The following is a 20,370-nucleotide window of genomic DNA, read 5'->3' as shown; positions in this document are numbered from 1 at the left end:
CCAGAGGAGCCAGCTGCGTTGCTACGGTGCTCACAGAGGAGCGGGATGTCGCACTGAAATCACTGGTACCAAGGTCCCTGAGCATGAGACCTGGGTTCAGGCCAGAAGAAACACCCTTAAATCCTCCACTATTATTTTACTGAACACCAGTGAAGTTACTAACGATGAATAATACTGCCTAGCAGGGTGTTAGAAGCAAGTAAGACATCTCTCAGGTCACAGAGTGCTGAGTAACTGTCCCTCATGCTAGCCACAGGCCTCAGTTCCCCTTCCCCCCCCCCCCCCCCCAAAATAATAGCAAAGCAGAGGAGGAAGCGCCGACCGCCACAGCGCGCCGGCACGGATGGCCCATCCCTGAGGGAAGCCGCCGCGCGGCCGTTGGGGCCGCGGGAGGGGCGGGGGGCGGGGCGGCGCTCTCGCCGTTGCGCTCCAAGCAGTCACATGAGCCGCCGGGGAGCCCCCGCCCATCCTTCCCGCTGCACCCCTTTGGCCGCGAATGGCACGGCCCGGATGCGCTTGCACGCAAGGAAGCTGCGGGCGAACCACAGCAGGAGTGGGGGAACCCGGCAGCCGCCGGCTGGGAACACCCCTTGGCCTGGGCGTTGCGGCGCGGACGTGAGAGGATCAGCTGCGGGGCGCCGGCTGCCGCAGACGGCGGGGATGGCCGTGCCCCGGGGACAGGAGTACCAGGCCCCCCAGGAGGTAGGGTACCAGCGCCGCTTCGCCCCGGCTCTGCCGGCTGAGCCGACCTGTGTGCGGCTCTTCCCCGGCTCAGGGGGACCCCTCGGGGCTTAGGGAGCGGGGCCCTGCGCTAGGGCCGCTGCCCGCTGCGGGGCGGGGCGGGGCGGGTCCCCCGGCGCGAGGCCCCGCGCGGCGCTCAGGCTGCGCCTCGGTGGGTCACCGCCTGCGCGGCGCTGTGAGGAGCTCCCGTGCGCGGGAGGCTCCGCGGGGCTCCGGGGGCGCTTGGCCGGGAGAGGAGCCCTGCGAGGCTGCTCGGAAGATGGGAGGGAGGCGGGTGAGGCGGGTCTCCGCGGCGTGCGGTGCCTGGAGGAGATGCCTGAAGCTGTATTAGCCGCCTCTGCGGCCACGCTGGGGGCCTTGGTCTGAGATTCGCGGGTGCTCGGTGCCCCTGGCACATACATTCTTGTAGCCGTGGGTTCTCACCCTGCGCAGTGAGAACACTTCTAGAAAGGAATGGGACTGGTCAGGCTTTGGAGCCCTGAAGCTACCCACAAGGGCTTACTGTTTGTAAGCCTGTTTGTTATTGCCTTATTTTGTGTTTCCTTGAAAGTGAATTACCTCAGAGTGGAAATCCACACAAATTCTTCTTTCTGTTTTTGTAGGAAGCTTACAGATATGTTGAGGTGTACTGTTGTGTGAACCCTGAAGTTGAAAGGGGCTTGCAAAATGGCAAATAAATTAACTATCTTAAGGCAATAGGAACGATTTTTTTTTTCTATGAAAGCAAGCTATGGACTGGGAATTTGAATAGCAAAAGCAAATGAAAATACTTCACTAGATGTGACAATATGTTAATAAATCCATCTAGAAATTCGTTACCTGTTTCCTTAATATTTTTTAGTTTAATAACCCAGTCAGTTGTGGATGTGAAGAGAGGTCCTCTGACATGTGGTCTGTGTTAAAACAAAATTTGGAAAATGTTCATTGGGAAATATTAGATTAATGCAGGGGAAACACTGAATGTTAAGTTTTTCATTTGTTAGGTTGAAACAAGAGAAGATGAAGAACAAAACATCAAATTGACGGAAATTTTGGAACTGTTGGTAGCTGCTGGGTATTTTCGAGCAAGAATCAAAGGGTTATCGCCTTTTGACAAGGTGAGACTAATGTAGTATTTTAAAAACCTGTTTTCAGTATGTGTATGTGAAATACTTTTCCAAGTTGGTTCAGCAGTTTCAGGTAGCAAAAAGGGATTTTTTTTTTTTAGCACATGGAGCTTTTTTAGGTAAGTAATTGTGCAAATGAGTTTCTCTCAGGTAGGACTTCCTCAGTATTGTAAAACATTTTTGTGCAGCTAGATCTGCTTTAATAGAAAAAAATCAGATGCAACGCTATTTGTTGGTGTACTTGTTCTGGATATTATGGCATAAATTTATCTGTCAGTTGTATTGGGAAGTTTGCCGCTCTCTCACTTAGTTGCAATTAGAATAGTTAAGACTTAATATTTGGAGACAGCATGGTGATTTTTAAGAAATATTTGTTCTAAATAATGAGAAACAGAGAAAGATTTTTCTCAGGAGGCTCTGTGAAGGAACACAACAATTAGCCTAGCGAGATTATTTTTTGGACTCCTGTTTCTTATCTTTAGAATGTTTTGTATATTAACCTTTCTTTGTCCTAGACAGGAAGTATGTGATACTGATGGGGAGCAGAGTTCAGGCTGCAAGAGCCTGTTTTTGTGCTGACTGCATGAGAAATTTCTGAACCAAGCTTTAAAAACACTGAAGTATGACAGAATCTTTGAAATAGACTCTTCTGTCTTCTGCTGTTTCCTTGGTCATAGCCCTGCTTTGCAGTACAATCTGAGTTTCTTAAAATTGCATGGCATTACAGACTGCAAGTGATCAGGAGGCTCTGCACCCAGACAAAAAGCAGTTTCAAGGAGACTGCTTCAGTATGCAGTATTACTGCATTTATTTGTGCAAAAGGATGCATCAGGTCTGTATTTGCCGAAATATGATTTCATATGACAATGCCCAACTGTTACAAAAATGAGCATTGCTACTGAAAATGAGTTAGCTGCTAATGTAAAAGCGATACTGACTAACTTTATTAGATGGGACTGTGGGAGAGAGAATTGGTGTTAGAAAACCTGATATAGAACACCTGAACTTGTGTGATGTTGTTAAGTCACTCCACATTTTGACACACTTTTTATTCCAGTTGTGTTCATTGTCTTTGCACATACTTAGTTTATGTTGTATATACCTAAAAGGTTGTGTTTAAATACTCAATTTATATAAAGTTGATGAGATGATTTAGGAGGTTAAATATGCCTAAATGTCTATGGGAATGGGGCCTGATGTGGAGATTTTTAGAGTTGGGGATTTCCATCCACTACTGCATTTGTACAGTGCCAAACACCTGGTGTTACAAATGACAGAATGCAAAGAATAATAGAAGTTAAAATGTTGTTAAATATATGAAGGCAAAAATTGTCTTTGGTAAAACTTTCATTTGATTTGTTTGGTCAGATTTTAATGATTATGACACTTACACTGCCCTGTTTTATTTTTACTTTTGTTTTAAATCTGAGAGCTCTATTTGAAAACTATGATATAAGCCAAGAGGGTGATTTAGATAATCATCAACTGTTTAGATTTTTTTCTCCCTTCCTAAAGAAGTATATTGCACATGCATGTTATATGTGGAAGTTGATACATCTACATGCATATACGTGTATGCACACTGAGGACAGAGAAACTATTAAGTATATATTCTAAAATAAACAATGCCTTTGAGAAATACTTGTTTTTATTTCTTCAACTGTAAAATGGAACTAATCATTCTTTTACTCTTTGCTAGGTGGTAGGTGGCATGACATGGTGTATCACTACTTGCAGCTTTGATATCGACATTGATTTATTGTTTCAGGAAAACTCTACCATTGGTCAGAAAATGTAAGTTGTTGAAATAACAATATGTAATTTCTATTATTTTTTATATATATATATACACACACACACATATGTATATATATGTGTGTATATACACACATAAAAATAAATACGTAAAGATAATAGTAAGGAACTTTAATAGAAGTCTCCTGCTTTTCAAGATCATCCATTTGTAAAACATTACACTGGTTTCTTGGTTTCTCACAGTGAAGTTCTGCAAACACTAAAACCAGAAAGAAGCTTATTCGAAAAAAGGAAGTACTAGCCCATTCTGGGCTACTCAGTTCTTAAATCCGTGCTCTGCAGTGAAAACATCTATGTGGCGGCAGAACAAACTGATTTGGGAACCGATCCAGGTTAAAACCTACCAAAAAAAAATAGTTTTAAGATTAATCAGTTCCTGGATCCAGTTCTGTGTGCAGCTGCGCAGATGCTTGTGCTGGCACAACGTGATGATGCAGAGACTAAAACAAAGGACAGAAAGACACTGCGCTGCTGGAAACTATGGAACACAGCACTGATGTTCCTGGAGTTCACTATGACTGTAGTTTTCACTGTGTAAAATAACCTCTGTCCCTGTTTCCCCCCCGCCCCCCCCACACCTTTCTGGTAACAATTTGAAATAGTGGGCATTGGCAGATACAGTCTAAAGCATACACTGTGGTCTAAACAGTTATCTACCCTGAGCAGGGGAGAAGGAGTTTTTCATGCTAGTAAGTTTGTGATAGTTTGATAACATTTGTTATGCATGAAACTTACTTACAAGGCAGCTAATTTCTATATGAAGGAAGTCTGTAAAAATCACGTATACTGAGAAGAGGAATGCATTTCAAATATGTTATTTCTTGATGTAGTTCTGTGATGAAATAGCCATAATTAAAAAATACAGGAAACAAGAACAGGCAGTCAAGTTGCAGTTGTATGAAGAGGCATATTTTCCCACTCTAGTTTAAAAATGCATCTTACTGTGTTACCTTGAATGTCATTTAACATCAGCAAGAATGATGTTTTTTAAAAATAAGAGTCATTCTCCATCCTCCCTCTCTCCCTCCCTCCCATTAAATTTAGTCACTTGCATCATCATGGATAACTAATTATATAAAGCATTGTTAAAGGCACAAAATCAAATAGAGAATAGAAATGAAGATAATGTTGGTTTTGTAATTACCAAGGAAGGTTTCTTTTTCTTCTTTTAATCTCTAAGAACAGCAGAATAAAAATAGTTAAGTTGGTCTAAAAGTCTTGTGCTACTTTCCAGCTGACTGAATTCAAAACTGACAAAACAAAACTCAGCTTCCTTTCCCAAAACAACGACTATTTATTGGCAAATCTGAACTGTTGAAAGTCACACAACTATAGTCTGTTTTAATGGCTTTGTAATGCTTGTATTAGTGGTGTCTCAGTGCTTCTGTGATCTGCAGATAAGGAAAAGTTAGGTTGTGTGTTCTTGATATTGTTATGAGTGCATTTTGACAATGTCGTTTATTTTCTGGGTCAGCTGTTAGAAATGTTGCAATAAACATGGAAACACAAATTACCAGATGATCTTGCCAATCAATAAATAATATAATCACAGCGGATGCACTTAAAAAAGCATGTTGAGAGATGCTCCTACTTTCAAGCTGTAGAACATTAGTATGATGCTGTAATGGAAAATGCCTTGTAAGAATTATGTCAAAAGTTTTCATTTCTCTTATCAAGTATGACTTTTCAGCTACCAAAGGAGACTTCCTAACTACAAATTTTGTTTGCAAAAATAATTTGATGTTTATTAAAAAAAAAAAAAATACAGCATAGATGAATGTGAGCTTTTTTTTTTTTTTTTTTTTAATAGTGCCTTAACTGAAAAAATTGTGTCTGTATTACCAAAAATGAAGTGTCCTCATCGTTTGGAACCACATCAAATTCAGGGATTGGATTTCATTCATATATTTCCTGTTGTTCAGGTAATAACCTTGCATCAGTTTAAACAAAGACCATGAAACATGCATACAAAATTTAACACAGATCTTTGTTATTGTTTGGCTCTTTATTTGACTTTGGAACGAATAATCAAAAAGAATTTTTTTTTTTTTTAAAAAAAATTGCTTTAGAGTATTATAGATGAGAAGATGACAGAATACTTAAGACTTTTCTGATCCATGTTTAAGAAAAACATGAAACAAACTCTTTAAATCATTTGCAACTGAGTCAGAGTCTGTGTCCTGTGGCTTTTTTTTTTTTTTTTTTTCCTTCTTAAGGAAGCTAAAGTTTGAGCTTGTTCTGGAATCTACTAATCTACTTTACCAGACTAGGAAGTACAGCAAATATCTTACTCAGTGAACTAGAACATAGACTGTAAGTTTCAGATATCCTCTTGTTTGAGTGACTATGAATAAGATTAAGGCTAACTGGATTTGATTCTTTAGGCTTAATTAAACTTTTTTTTTTATTCTTCATTCATATCACTTAAAGAGGGTATGGATGGGAAAACAAATAATTGTTCTAACGTGATCCAGTCAGTATATTTGCTGAGCAACACTAACCATATGCATGCTCATAATTCTCCTTATTATTAAGCTTTAAGCTAATATAGATGATGTGTTCAAATTGATGTGTGGCATCTTTTAGAATATGTCTAAATGTTGGTTTACTGTTACCTTTTTTTCAAATTTCAGTTTTATCTGCACATGAAAACACATGTCTGATAAGCAGGGAAGATGAACAGAGTTCAGCAAACTTCTTTAAATGTCTTCCATGATTTCCTTGATTGGGAATTCCTTCCCTGTGAAAGAATTTACCAATTTTGATCTAAAAGCCTTTTTTTTTCCCTTTCTTTTATTTCTTTATTATTTTTTTTTTTTTAAGAATCAGAGAAAGCTTCCTGTTTTCTGTCTCCTGTCAGTGGGAGGCTACTGAGTAAAACCACCCTTAACTGCCCTCCCCTACAAAATTGGGGCACTGTGTTACTGTTATCAATACAATTTTTAAGCTGTGCTCATGCTGCTTAGCATGGATTTTTTTTTTTTGGTGTAGTCTTATGGCAGTCAGAAGCAATCTTCTGATCTGAGCATTTGATTCTTGAACCAAAGGCTTGAAGATTGGGCTTTTTATGGTGGAGCTGTAGTTCTTGGAAAAAGAGAAGTGATATATAGTAGGAATATCTCATAGAAATGCAGATAACCTAGCTGTAATGGTTCCTTGGTGTACAGCCAAGATTAATGAGATAAGGTTGGGTCCTCAGTGGTATATCCCTGTCAAAGAGTGCCATGGATTAATGCTAAAAGATGGATTCTGTTTTGGACCTTGGCATATGTTCTGTTCAGATTCTCAAATGCTCCAACTTCTAGTGAAGTTTGAGCCCATCTACCTGACTCAGATGGATAGAGATGGGTGCTGTGAACAGTTCAAGATTGCTTCATAGAAGGATGCCCATGCCATTGCCCATAGACTGTATAAAAACCATCTGGACTATCCATTTACATCATCTTTGAAGTAAAGAGTTGTGTACCTCTGTACATGCCTATTTTAATCACATTCATGTATACATACTGTAGAATCCACATTTCTTGAGACCGAGAGATTTATTGCATGTTCAGTATGGACTGTTCAGTAGAAAAACTAGGCACTAATGGCTTATAAAATACAATAGAGTTTTTAGTTGTTTGAATATAGAGTAGGATGTACAGTACACTGGTTGGTACAATTGAAATCTTGATCTGGTGAGTTGCGAGTTCAGTGGTATAGGTCAAAATGAAAAGTCAGAAAAGTGAAGTTTCACTCTTTTGTGAACTACTGTTGTATATTATTCTACATTATTATAGCATAAATTGTATGTTTAACATTTAACGAGTAATAACAATGAATACTATAAATAATATAGCAATACTTAACCTTGTGAAATGTATATTGTTAAAACGCTTTCAGCAGTAGCTTTCTTTTGCTAGGTTGCAAAGTTTATGCAGCTGTCAGGTTTTTTAGAAGGGCATTTAGGTTTGGCTTGTTTTTTCTCCCCCTTAAAGATGCAAGCTAAAAGAAAAATTTAATGTTTAAAGTGGCCCACATCCATTTCACAGATGCTTTTCATTTGCCTTTTTTGGAATGAACTTAATGTGACATACAAATATTTGGATTATAAAAATTCATATTGGCAAAATTCCAGTGAATTTTACTTGTAGTTGTGGCGATTTTATTTATTTTTGTTTATAAATCATTTTGTCAGCTAAGTAGTTGTACTAGGGGAAATTTGCAATAGGATTCTAGCATAAAAATTAGAATTAAAAAATTTTAATTAGAATTTTTAAATTCAGAGTATGAGAAGATGCCGTGCTGGCTAAATATAGGGGAAAGTATGCATGAACATAACTAATTCTGCAATATATCATTTACAAAAATATTTAGAAAAGCATTTTTGGGGGTACCTAAGAAGAGCTGTGCTTTGCTCCAAGGAGTTTATAAGGCAAGACAGTTTGCGTCGTCTTTAGACTGTTGAATCTTGCTGTAGTATGAACAGTGTGGTTTGTTGACAGTAGGATAAAGAGTGAGTAGATTTTGATAGGTAAAACTTTGGTTATAAGGATAGCCATGTTGTTTCTTAGTTTATATATTTACTTGGTATTTCTTAACATATGGTTTGTTTTAAGTATATATAACAGTAGCAAATGCAAAGGTAATAAAATAGCTAATACTGAATCATTTTGTTAGGAGTTTCCTGAGTTGTTATGCCTACAAATAAATGTTGTAGTTAGTGTGCTTAAAATGTACTTTTTATATTTACATAATTATATATATAAAAAAAAAGATGCAGCAGTTTGAGGGTGATATTGGCTGCTGTTGATTTTCTTCCCCTTTCCAATGATACAAACTTTTTTTTTTTAGTGGCTAGTGAAACGTGCAATAGAAACTAGAGAAGAAATGGGAGACTATATCCGTTCTTACTCTATATCACAGTTTCAAAAAACTCATAGACTTCCAGAGGTAAGGTCAAGCTAGTTCTTGTTTCTATTATATATCAAATGGTCAGCTGCTGTAAATCAGCCCAGATACAGTAAGGCTGCTAAAGCTGTGCTGATTTACATTGGACTGTGTGTGCTTTTTGCCTTTTTTGTCATTTTGTTAATTGATCTTCCAGGAATCCAAACATGAGTTCATACAGGGAAAAATAGAACAGTACTGAATTGAGGGTCTAGCCATTTGATATCTATAAAGCCTCCCTCATAATAATGATTTCGGTACTAAGGCAGCTACAAAGTAAGAGGAATATTGCAGAAAAACTGCTCTATCTGGCTTCTAAGGTGCCTGGTTCCTAGATGTAGCAGATGTAGAGTTCTGTGCGGTGTATCTGGGCTCACTTGCATCTGGTGACTGGAACTACACTGCCTGGAATGGGTTTGAAAACAACCAGTGTGGTATGGAGAAGCTGATCTAGCTAAAAGGGATATGCTGAGAATTGATACGCCATTAATGCAATGTTATCTGTAATCTATGACTTTATTTTAGAGTGCTGGAAGGCAATTCTTTCTTACCTGAATCCAACCCCTAAATCTGTTCTTGAAAGATAAATGCTCAAAAAGCTTTCTTTGAAAACTGAGCTTGTGGAAAGGCAGAGGGGGACAGGTTTGGGCTGAAAGGAATTAAATTTGTCTCTTTCAAATATGGTTGCTGGAGGAGTCAGAGCTACTGTTTTATCTGGAAGCACAGTGGTAAGAGTAATTATGCACTGTTTGAGGTACCCTGGTCAAATTCCTTCTCCAGCTGACAACAGTCAAATGACTGCTTTGAGGTTATGTGCTTTAATAGTGATGTGATCCCTGTCTTCCTGCTGAGGAGCTTCCTATTCTGCATGATTTAAAGCTTCCTTGGCATAGAAGGAGAACAGAAGTGAGTTTGGATTTGTGCCTACAGTGAAGAACTGTCAGTTCTATTCGTTCATTTTATCCAAAGGTCTTTTCATATTTAAAACCTAGAAAACAAGTTTTGCCTCTAATTCAGTAATAGTGTTAAAGTGGATATCCTTATTACTGGGAATGACAGCAGCATTTTTTTTTGCTTTTTGTTTTCCTAATGATTTTTAATACTTAGAAGTTAAAATAGTTATAGAGGACAACTTTCTTTCCCACACTAAGCCCATCCCATTCATTATTTCTTTGTGCTGGGATAACAATTATAGATTCCAGTAGTAGGCTGGGATTGCAAATGTTGGATACTGTATAAGCAGACACCAGAAAGATTATTGATCTGGATACAATTTTTAAAGACTTGCTTATCTGATGAATAAAGGAAATCACTGCTGTTTGACTGAACAATTAATTGAACAGGTCGTTTAGAAACTGTTTGACAAGTTTGATTGCTAAACTCATTTCCATTGCTGAGAAGTTATCTCTGTTCCAGTATTTTTAATCACCTTTGTTAAATGTCTTGCAGGATGATGAATTTATACAAAGAAAAGAGAAGGCTATCAAAACTGTTACCGATATCTTTGTAAGTATAGTAGATTTTTTGTGATAATTTTTAACAAACAAGAAGCAAGTCCTTTTAGTAATGAAGTGGTGGTGGTGAGTTCTGCTTAAAGCAACCACTCCTGGGTTTTCTCATGAGAAGGTTCCAGTCAAATGTAACATGTCGAGGTTCAAGTGAAGCAGATACAGATATGCTAGATCAGATATTTCCCTGCTGGTTCAAGTCAGTGAAGTTGTTTTCACTTGGCAAATTTTTTAGGGTTATTGCTTTGAAATTCAGAGATCAGGGTCCAGGAATCAGGTATGCATGTGACTACTTCTGTAGCCAAGATAATAGTTCCATATTCAGGGTCCAAGAGTGGAACAGATAGTGGAAAGTAAAGAAAACAAAATGTGGTCTTAAAAGTTTGAGACTGTCTTGCACAATTTGTCTAGCCTGTCTAGATACTGCTGAATAGTACCCCTGCCTTTGAGCATACCGACTACTCTCCTCAATTTGGATTCATCTGCAGATTTTATGAAGGTATATGCTGGCTCTCTCCTCCTCCAGGTCACAGATCTCTGGGTTTTAGGTGCATCTTTGTGGTAGATAAAGTTTTGTCATTTATTCATTCATCACTGCTCAGAGCATCATTAGACAAATGCCTCTTCATTAAATGTTTGAGCTCTGTTGGGATTATAGTCTTTACTGCTGACATCTAGTCTTCTTAATGGAAGATTAGACTATAAGATCTCCTAAGGCATCAAGGCATGAGTGCAATCTAGAGGAACAGGCAGAATAACTTTTAAGCGAGAGAAGCCTCACAGGCTCTCCTTTCTATCCTTAGGAACTGTAGTAAGAATATAAGCTGAGTTTACTCTTAACTCAAACTGTTGCACACTGGAATTAGAAAGAAGATCTGATCTCCTAAAAGAGGATCAACAAGTGTGAAAGATTAATCTATTTTTTGAATTCATTATTAGAACTCGAGCAGGTCCTTAGATGATACTCTTCTCAAGGGGACAAGGCAGTGAGATTTATGGTCATGGTCAGGTCTGAAGGTTAGAAAAGAGAATATTAAATATCAGGAATGGTGATTGGAATAAGAACTGCTGCTGCTGAAAGGTGAACATGTTGTGAGTTGAGATTTTCCTGCAGTCATTTTATTCACCTCCTTAGTTATTTGATGCTAATGTTTTATGTTTACGAATGTTATATAGTATGAGGTCTATGTTTTATATAGCACAGGTCTAATAAAGATTATCTCTATAAAAACTACAATGCTTTTATGACTTCTGTTGTTTTTCTGTAGGTGTAAAAGTGCATATTTGGGAGAATCCTGATCGTAAAAAGCTTTTTCATGTGGTAGGCAAAAGTGTAGCTTGATTTAATAGCTGGAAGTGAAGATGAGACAAATTTAGATTAGAAATGAAGTAAAAAATAATGGTAACTGACAAATTTGGCAGAAACTTGAAAAGGAATATGATTTATTTTTACTTGTTTGAAATATTTTCTTTGGAGTTACTTATCTCTGAAAAAGAGAGCTATTTCAGTAATGTTATGGTGCAGGAATCTCTAGTTGAAAATCAATTTGTTGTATAGAACATCAGATCAAGCAGAAAACAATACTCCTTTTTATTTTCTTTTAGAATCTGCAATTTTGGGGGAGTCTACGTCTTTTGTCCCATGTTAAGACAAACTTTGTTTTCAGCTTCTGTTTTTATAATGTATTTAAGTATTTCACAAAACATCTGTGAAATAGATGAGTATGAATGACCAAAAAGGAGGGGAGGTTGTGTTCCTTTTGATGTTGAGTATCAGAGGATGATTAGCCCTGGTCACAGCAGAGGAAAAACTTAGAATTCCACTTTAACAAAGGAAGAGAAAGAATGTAATTTTAATTAATTTTGAGGAGTTGTACTTTCTTTCTTTTTTTTTCTTAATCTATTAGCTAGTGTCATAAAGTTATTTTTGAAATTTTAACTTCTTGGTATTTTTTTCCTGTATCCTTGCTTGCACAGTAGTATTAAATACTAGCCTTTAAGTAACTACTTTTAAAAAAATCTTTGTGTCAGCAAAAGAAGCCTCTCGGGCTTGCTGCACCCTAATCTTTTGCCAAACAAACAATGAAAATGATTCCAATCGAAGTAAATTTTATCTTGATGCTAGTTACTAATTTTAGGAAATTTACAAATGGATCATTTAATCTTGTCTGTGCATGAGATTGGAATAATTTTTCTGATTTTCTGGTATTGTTGCTCTATATGTTAATGTTGTCACAGGATAGCAGCTGTGTCTTTTTGTCTGTTTTATTTTTTAAATAAAAAATAGCTCTATCAGTACCAAATAGTGCCTATGAATCCTTGTTTTGTTTGCTGGATTGTTTTCCCAGTGTGATCCTAGCTGGACTAGTGTGAGATTGAGAAGTCTGCTACTAAAATCATTCAATGTATTTTTTCCTTCCTTAAATTACAGTGAAATCTACTTTTATTCCATTGTGAGTATATAAAGTTGTGGTCACTGAGTAGATAATAACATTTAATCATCTAATAATTGAATAAAAATAAAATTAACTGTCAACTCTACTGTCCAGAAATGTTATTTTCTTTATCAGTTTAGTTATAGAACTTCCATTTTAAGTAGGCATTAGTTTTGTTGAGTCCTCAAGTTTGATTGATATGATTAAGGAGACAGTTGAATAAATCATATTTTTCATAAAATACCCACTTATCTTTTTTTAAAAGAAAAAACACCATGGAAAGCAGATTCAATACCAAATCTTTTAGAAGTAAGTTCAGTGAGAATTTATTAATGCAGTTCCAGAAAGAGAAAGTCAAAGATGTTTATTTGGGTGAGTATTGGAAAACAGCTAGTGATATATCTCACTCTAAAAAACAAAATTCTACACTTCTTTAAAGCTTGACCAAGACTTTTCTTAAATTTATTCATTGTCTTACAGGAGGTTTACAAACCCCAGAGAAAATACAAACGTCAAGAGGGAGCTGAAGAGCTGCTTGATGAGGAATCAAAGGTTCATGCTACGCTTCTGGAATATGGCAGGTGAAAGACTTCAGTCTGTATAAGTAGTGCATGGATTTTGTGTTGTGTATGGTTAGAGGTATTTCAAATGAGATTTGGATTTTTTTTTTTTTTTTGTTTGAGAACAGAATGTTTCAAATTTTGCGTAGTTATCCCGTAAATTCACTGGGAGTTGGACAACCCTTTTATATAAGTGAATAATGTCTTGCACAATGGAAGCCCAAACCCTGACTTTGTTCTGTTAGCTGTGCTGCGGTACAAGTAGGAAGTGTTTAATGAATGTGCTTGTTCTTTACTCTGTAAAAATAGCTTAAATCCATGACACTTTTAGGTAGTCTGAGATTCTCAGCAGAGTATTGGCTCTTTGCAAGCAGTCCTCTAGAAACTGGGGAGAAAACAATATGAAGCTGTTACTGGTTCTTTTTATAGTTATAATGTAGTTGTTACATTGGGAGGCTGAATTACAGTTCAGTTCTTTGTCTGCATATCTCTTATAAACTCAGAGACAAAACTACCAAAGGTTTGCATATATTTATTACCTCTGGAAGTCTCTCTGGTTTTCTGTGAACTCTCCAAGCTTTTCTGTTAAGTTCTTAGTACTTGATCAGTATTAAATCGTATTTTCATTCCTTTTTGAATCTCTTATGGCTTATTTTCGTCAAAAGCCATAGACTTCGCCTCATTATTGTGAGTACCTTCCTGTTTTCAGTTTTTTCTGTTTGTCTTGATGCACAGTTTAAGTCAGCAAATGATGTCCTGACTGTAGATTGCTTACAACCTTCTCTCCTTTCATTCATGGTATTTGATGATGGCAGCATGGACAAATTAACATTTTTCAGCTTGTTTTCCTTTAAAGTAGGATGAAATCCACAGTGCGTTCTTAATGGAATTAAATTAGTGGTAGACATTTGGGTCTCTTGTTACTCAGACGAATCTGACTTTGTATAAACTCTCTGTATGAAAAACTAACCATAGACTAACTCTTCCCATCCATCCAATATCAGTAGTCCAGTGCAGTTACATAAAGTATTAACAAGCTGCTTTAAGAGCCTAAAATTACTGGCTACTCTAATACATTTGTTTAATCTGTTTAAAAAAAAAACAAAAAACCAAAAAAACAAACAAACAAACAAACAAAAAAAAAAAAAAAAACAAGGAAATACTGGGCCTCTTTGGTATATACTAACTGCAGATTTATTCACAGAACTAACCTTTGTAAATTTTGTGGACTGTAATTGAGTGACTCCTATTTGTCTAATATTCCTGAGGAGTTAGGCTTTCTTGATATGTCAGTCATCCAGTTTAGAGTCTGCTTCTTCCCTGAATGAAAATTGAGTTGGCAAATTGATGATACTGCCAAGGATTATTCTGCTTGGCATTTGGATTTCTTCCCTCACTTTTCAGGGGAAGGTGTGTATGCAGAAATTCTTAGCTTTGGATTAGCTCATTGATACCTAATCAGTGGTCACAGAATCCAGAAGAGCTGGTACAGAAATGCTGAAGTCTTGGTGTATTTCTGTCTATTTATCCTTTCTTGTACTGTTTCAGTGTCTTTACTACATGCTGGTGTTAATAGGCATGTTTCCTAATAAACAAAACAAAATAATAAAAAGGTAAAATACTGCATGGAGTTCGAGGGAATTCTTGTGTATGATTTTCTTTATAGAGTTATTTTAATTTAAAAATAAAACCTGAAATCAGGTAGCTTGACAGAAAAAACTAACATAAAAATCGATGAAAATGAATGATGGAGAAAGTTCAAGTACGGACTGAAGAAATAAGAATGGAAGAGCAGGAGGCACTGAAGGTGTAAGCGACCTGCTGTTATAATGTATAGCGTCTGTCAGTATGTAGATGATGAGGAGTGGCTTGGGGCTATTTTTTTAATAAGAAACGCAGCCAAGAATTTATGAACTTTTTGGAAGGAAAAAGCCTCTTTTAAGACTTTCTTTTTTTTGATGATCTTGATGGTATTGTATGGCCCTATATAAAAGCAGAGGGAGAAAGAAGTATTTGATCTTTGAAAGGCATGGAGCATGACAGAGCACCTGTTGGACTGATTATTTATGTTGATAAGAAGGAAGGACAGTACTTGCTGATAACTAGTTGTATCTGTCTTCTAGTATGAGAAGTTAAGCTCAGACTGCAAATTGAATGGAAGAGGGAGAAAATTAGAACAGTTGCAGGATTTGAATGCATTCTAGTGATGAATTCCTGAAGCATACAATTCTTGACCAGAAAACAGTTATTGTTATAATGCAAAGACAAAGAACATCTGAAAAAGTGACAGTAATAAGACAGATAAATGTCCAATTCATGTGTTTTGATGGAGAAAGAAAATACTGAGGGAAGGTGATTATATATCTACCTTGAACTTACTAAGAAATAACAAAAGAGAAGACAAGGATTTCAGATCTGTGCACAGACATCTGGGAGGGCAGTAGGGATTACTGTCTACCCTTCCACACTTAAGGAAACTAGAGCACTGCTGAAAAGGCAGATAGTAGACTTTTGGCTGGTAGTTTTAGATAGAAAGTTGAATGCTTTTATAATTCAAATAGAGTGAACCTCTCATTCTTTTAGTTATGTGTAGGTGGTAGTCTTAAAATCTTGTTAGTAGAGTTGTGGGCTTTTTAAACTCCTAAGTGCCCCTCAGTTGTTATAAAAATGACTCCTTTCAATTGGCACTGATCATAAAAGTTCTTTCTCTCTGTGCAATGAATAATAGAGGGTTTTGTCATGTCTTGATGTCAAATGTAGGATTACACAGATACAGCCAGTGAAGTAGTGGTATGTTCTGAATTGGTTTTGTTCCTGTGGCCTTCAGTTTAAAGGCTGTCACAAATGAGTGTGACGTGGTTAGCCAGAATCTGTTCTGAGAGTGCAGTGATGTCAGTAAGCATCTTTCCATTTAGTTGTGCAGTCTGTTTCAACTAAGGGTTTTCATTGCCTTGTCTTTGCATATTCTCAAATACTTTTTGAATAACGTACCAAGTCAGTTCTTCTAACATGGGGAATGTTAGGCCTGGGATACACATGGATTCTCTGTTGGTATAATTGGTATTTAAGTTTTTACTATTGCTGTTTTGGTGCAGTTCATTTCTTGGATGTAATTATCTGCATGAAAATAACCTTGCACTCCTACACAAAACAGTAAAAGATATACAAGAATGGAGCAGTACTATTAAATGCTTATTTATAAGCAACTTTATGTATATTCTTCATGGGGATGGTACTTTGTCACATTCCTTGTATTGATAAGCTTTAAAATGCAGAGAGGTCTTAATGTTTGGGAATGCTGGAGAGCTTGGAGTTATGCTACGATAAAATTTGACTGAATTTACTCTGTAGTTACGAATGTTGAATAAACGGAGAACTGGTGACAATTTATACTGTTGCTGAGGATCACCTATAGCTTAGAGGCATGAAAGATCTTTAAATAGTTCTGCTTCTGCAGTAGATGAGGAATTAGTCTTAGCTGTAAATTAGTCAACTGGAAACATCTTTCATGGCTACATATGTGCTGGATTTTGTGCATCTTGATAATGAGGGTGATTGCCTGCTCAACTCTGAAAATGTTTTCTATCTGTCTTTTCTGTAGGATAAGATTTTCTAAACGCTATTAACTCAAATGTCAATTCCACCCCCCCCCCCAAAATAAAATTTAAAAAAACTTTGCCTGACTGTATATTTAAACTCAGAAGTTTTAAGGCCGTGCTTCAGAAAGGAATTGCAAGTTCATCAAAGCACACAAGCATGAATGTCCTTTAGGAATAGAGATTGCACTGACAGTTTCTTAAGGCCTACTCAGAATTTGGGAATATGTGCCTTATAACTCAGGATCATTTTCCAAATGGAAAGAGAGTATTGCTTTTTCTCTCCATTAGCTTTATATGACAGTGCTTTAGGAACAGTCTAGATTGGCAAATCATGATGGGTGGAGTAGATGGAGCTGACATTATACTGTAAATACACTGCAGTACCTGCTTGTTTGGTTCAGTTGAAGCATTTCATAACTACTGTGAACTCAGCTTTGGATGTTGCTTTGGTTGAATGATTCACTTTTTAGTGGGCTACTTATATTGAAAACTGAAAAACTTGCTTGTTGTGAAATCAAGAATGTTGGAAACAGCAATATACTACTTTGTTGTTATTATTCTTTTAGGAGATACGGGTTTAGCAGACAAGCAGGAAAAACAGAACAGGTAAAAATACTTTTTTAATTTTCCCACAATTCAAGTATTGCGTTACTTATTGTTGGAGTGCTGGTTACTGTAAGGTCTTACAGCTGTCTATTCTGTTGTATTGCTTTAACTTCTATTCTTAAAAATAGCTAACTGAGGCTAGGAATCTGCATGCTGTGGAAGTTGTTAGTGATTTCTAGTGCACGCTCTCTCCTTTTTGTTTTTTTTTTTAAGTGGTTTCCTTCATCTGCCAATAGCTGTCAAAGATTACATTTTACAAATACAGGTTGCTTAAATTAGAGTGGTTTTTTTTTTTTTTTTTTTTTTTTTTTTTTTTTTTTTTTAATGTCTGGTAACTGTATACCCTATCTGCTTATTGCCTGTCTTTTTGTTGCAAGATGCATTGATTAAAGAGGTTTTTTCTTCTCTTACTAACTGCATGATTCTTTAAAATTCTGTAGGCATTTATTACATACCAGGTCATTTAATGTGATAGAGAAGCATGATATAATGCTATAAGTAAATCATAGTGCCTCTTGAAAATTAATATTCTTGCCTGTGGTTTTGATGGTTATGGAATCATAAGATGTGCTAATCATTTTTTTTGTTTTTATTTTTTTACAATTTTATCATTTCAGTGTAGATATTACTTTGATTACAGGTTATTACAGATGGTGTTAATGAAGTACAGTAAGCATGATACGGTGTTAATAGTATATTGAATATATTAAGGTTGCTCTCTTTTTCATTATCTCAGTATTCCACATACACATTTAAGATGTAAATTATATGAATTGAGATGTTTCCCAATCTCTGCCCACCTCTTTTTTGCTGAAAGTTGCTGCCAGGCTGTCCTCATGTTTATTATACAGTTTACTATGTTTCTTTGTAACTATTACTGACTTTGGAATATTGTGTTAGACTGTCATGTTTATTGTGTGAATTGAGTTATCACTCAGGTAAAAGCAGAAGATTAAATAGTCTGGTCAGTGTTAAATAGTGTGACCTAGAAATTGAGTCTCTATTGTCAGTACTCATTATTTTAGTGATATGTATACTTCTGTCTGATCTGGGCAAACATTTTGAATGTCATGTATTTGTTACTCCAGTTGAATCATTTTTCATATCTTAATTTATCATAAATAGCAACTTTCCCGTGTATATTAGGTGTCTAAAGCCAAACTTCTGGACTAGAGAGTTGGCTTGTGAGGTTGTATGTCTCAGAAGGATGAGAAATAAGGGATCTTTGCACCAGATGTGTGCATAGCAGGCCAGAGGCACTGTTTTGAACAAGTGGGATACTTGTGAACTCAATGAGAGTTGCACCTCAATTGGCAAGAACTGGACTGTAGGATATTCCAAAGTTACCTGAAAGAAAGGATAAAAACAGAACAGTTGCATTCAAGTTTTCTCCTTGTTGTCTGTCTTAGTAAGTCGTATTACTGGAGTTAGATGTAATATTTTCTTAATTTCTTTTAAATAGACTGAAGATAAAAAAATTGTGCTACCTCCAGGGCTTGCAGCAGCAGGAAAAGCTGAGGCTTTTGATGAAGATGACCTCCAGGCTGCTGAAGAGGTACGCCTAGTGGTCATTGATGTTACTCGCTAGGGGAAGGTAGCAGTGAGCATTGCAGTTACCCTCTGCAAGGAGGAAAATCTCAGTGCTTAACTGATGAGGGAGTTCTTTCTGCAGGCAAATATGGAGTCTGAAATGGAAGCACAAAATTAAATGTTTGTTTAATATGAAATATTCAACTTTTACTTTGGAATCTGAGCATTTTTAAAAGGTCAGTGTACGTGTTCTGGGTTGTTGTTGGTAGCTGACTACTCCGAGTCAGCCTCTACTATTACAAGGAATTTTACTTTATTTGGTGACTTTAGCTACCCCTTCCCTAACGTTCATAGGATTTCTGTCTCATTGCATGCATTAAAATAAGCATGCTAGATGATACTAGTTGTGTATGTATGTTGCTATCAATAAACAGAAATATGTTAAATAGTTATGTGTAATACCTCATATCTTGTCCTAGCTTCGCATTAAAGCTCTGATGACTGGAATGGCTGCAGTGGTAACAGAAGAGGTAAGCAATGTTTAATTATGGATGGTATGTTTTAGTAATCACAATTCAGATACATCATCAGAGTTTCTCGCTTTGTCAGGCTGCACAGTTCGTTAAGATGTAGGTGTAAAGATATTCACACAAAGATTAATATTGTTTTTTCAGTCAGTATTTCATTCTGGCATTATAATGTTACATGAGAGCAGTTCAGCATACTCTTTATGCCACTTACTTTCTAGCTGTCATTTACTCTTAAGGTAATTGTTACTAAAATTGAGTTAATTGTGAGTTTAAAGGTCTTTGAAAAAATTTTGCATATATTTTCGTAAAGGGAGCGCAAGAAGGTAAAATTAGGAAGACAGCACTTTGTACAGGGCTGCTGACTTAGTCTTTTGCCTTGAAATAATTTTATTTGGAGTATTAGAGTATTTATTTAGAGTAATGTAAATAAATGCCTCTTTCAGATAGATTCTACAAGGAGGATTTCAGGGCAAAAACGTTATGGTGTGGCTGCCCAAGAAGTAATATGATAAATATTTATCCTGTGAAGATATCCACAGAAATAATTGCCTTACTGGGGAGAGAAGAGGAAAACTGTATTTCTAGGGTCTTTTTTTCAAATCACTGATAAACATTCTAAATGGTACCCTTAGTATAAGACACTGAAAATACAATATTTATATTCAAATTCTTAATTGGCTGTAGTATGTCAATGATGTAGAAGAACTTTTTGGGCTGTGATTATTTTGGAAATTCTTACACTTCCATTTTTGGGTGAGGGTAGTTGGAAGAAATTCAGTTACATAAAGAGAAATAATATATTTAATTTGAGAAGAGAAGGCAATAAGCAGTCTAGTCTCAAATTTGATATATTTTGTAGAGAAATCCATTGCAGAATTCAGTCCTATTAATTGGAAGATTATTTCTCTATTTGCATCTAATTAAAGATGCATGTTTTCAAGCACCTACATAGTCAGTTTGACTCAAAATGTGGTCTAAAAGAGTTTTATTACTGTACCTGTAAAATTTATT

General features: G+C 36.6%; 1 protein-coding gene across 2 annotated transcripts in view; it reads left to right on the top strand.

The window, feature by feature from the left end:
- The first annotated feature begins 562 nt into the window (after positions 1-562).
- Positions 563-20,370, top strand: part of CCDC93 (coiled-coil domain containing 93) — a 50,869-nt gene continuing 31,061 nt past the window's right edge. Inside the window, exons 1-10 of one of the 2 annotated variants that reach the window (XM_062578567.1) lie at positions 563-702; positions 1,725-1,838; positions 3,547-3,641; positions 5,473-5,584; positions 8,496-8,594; positions 10,041-10,097; positions 13,015-13,115; positions 17,260-17,299; positions 18,762-18,854; positions 19,309-19,359. In XM_062578567.1, coding sequence (XP_062434551.1) covers positions 661-702; positions 1,725-1,838; positions 3,547-3,641; positions 5,473-5,584; positions 8,496-8,594; positions 10,041-10,097; positions 13,015-13,115; positions 17,260-17,299; positions 18,762-18,854; positions 19,309-19,359 — 804 coding nt within the window. In that variant the 5' untranslated portion in view covers positions 563-660. The remainder of the gene's footprint in view (positions 703-1,724; positions 1,839-3,546; positions 3,642-5,472; positions 5,585-8,495; positions 8,595-10,040; positions 10,098-13,014; positions 13,116-17,259; positions 17,300-18,761; positions 18,855-19,308; positions 19,360-20,370) is intronic. The other variant, XM_062578568.1, reaches the window with a different exon arrangement.

Source organism: Rhea pennata, chromosome 6 (genome assembly GCF_028389875.1).
Source record: "Rhea pennata isolate bPtePen1 chromosome 6, bPtePen1.pri, whole genome shotgun sequence".
In the NCBI taxonomy this organism is placed as follows: Eukaryota; Metazoa; Chordata; class Aves; order Rheiformes; family Rheidae; genus Rhea; species Rhea pennata.
The sequence above is the reverse complement of the archived record's forward strand: the minus strand, read 5'-3'. Positions and strand labels throughout refer to the sequence as shown.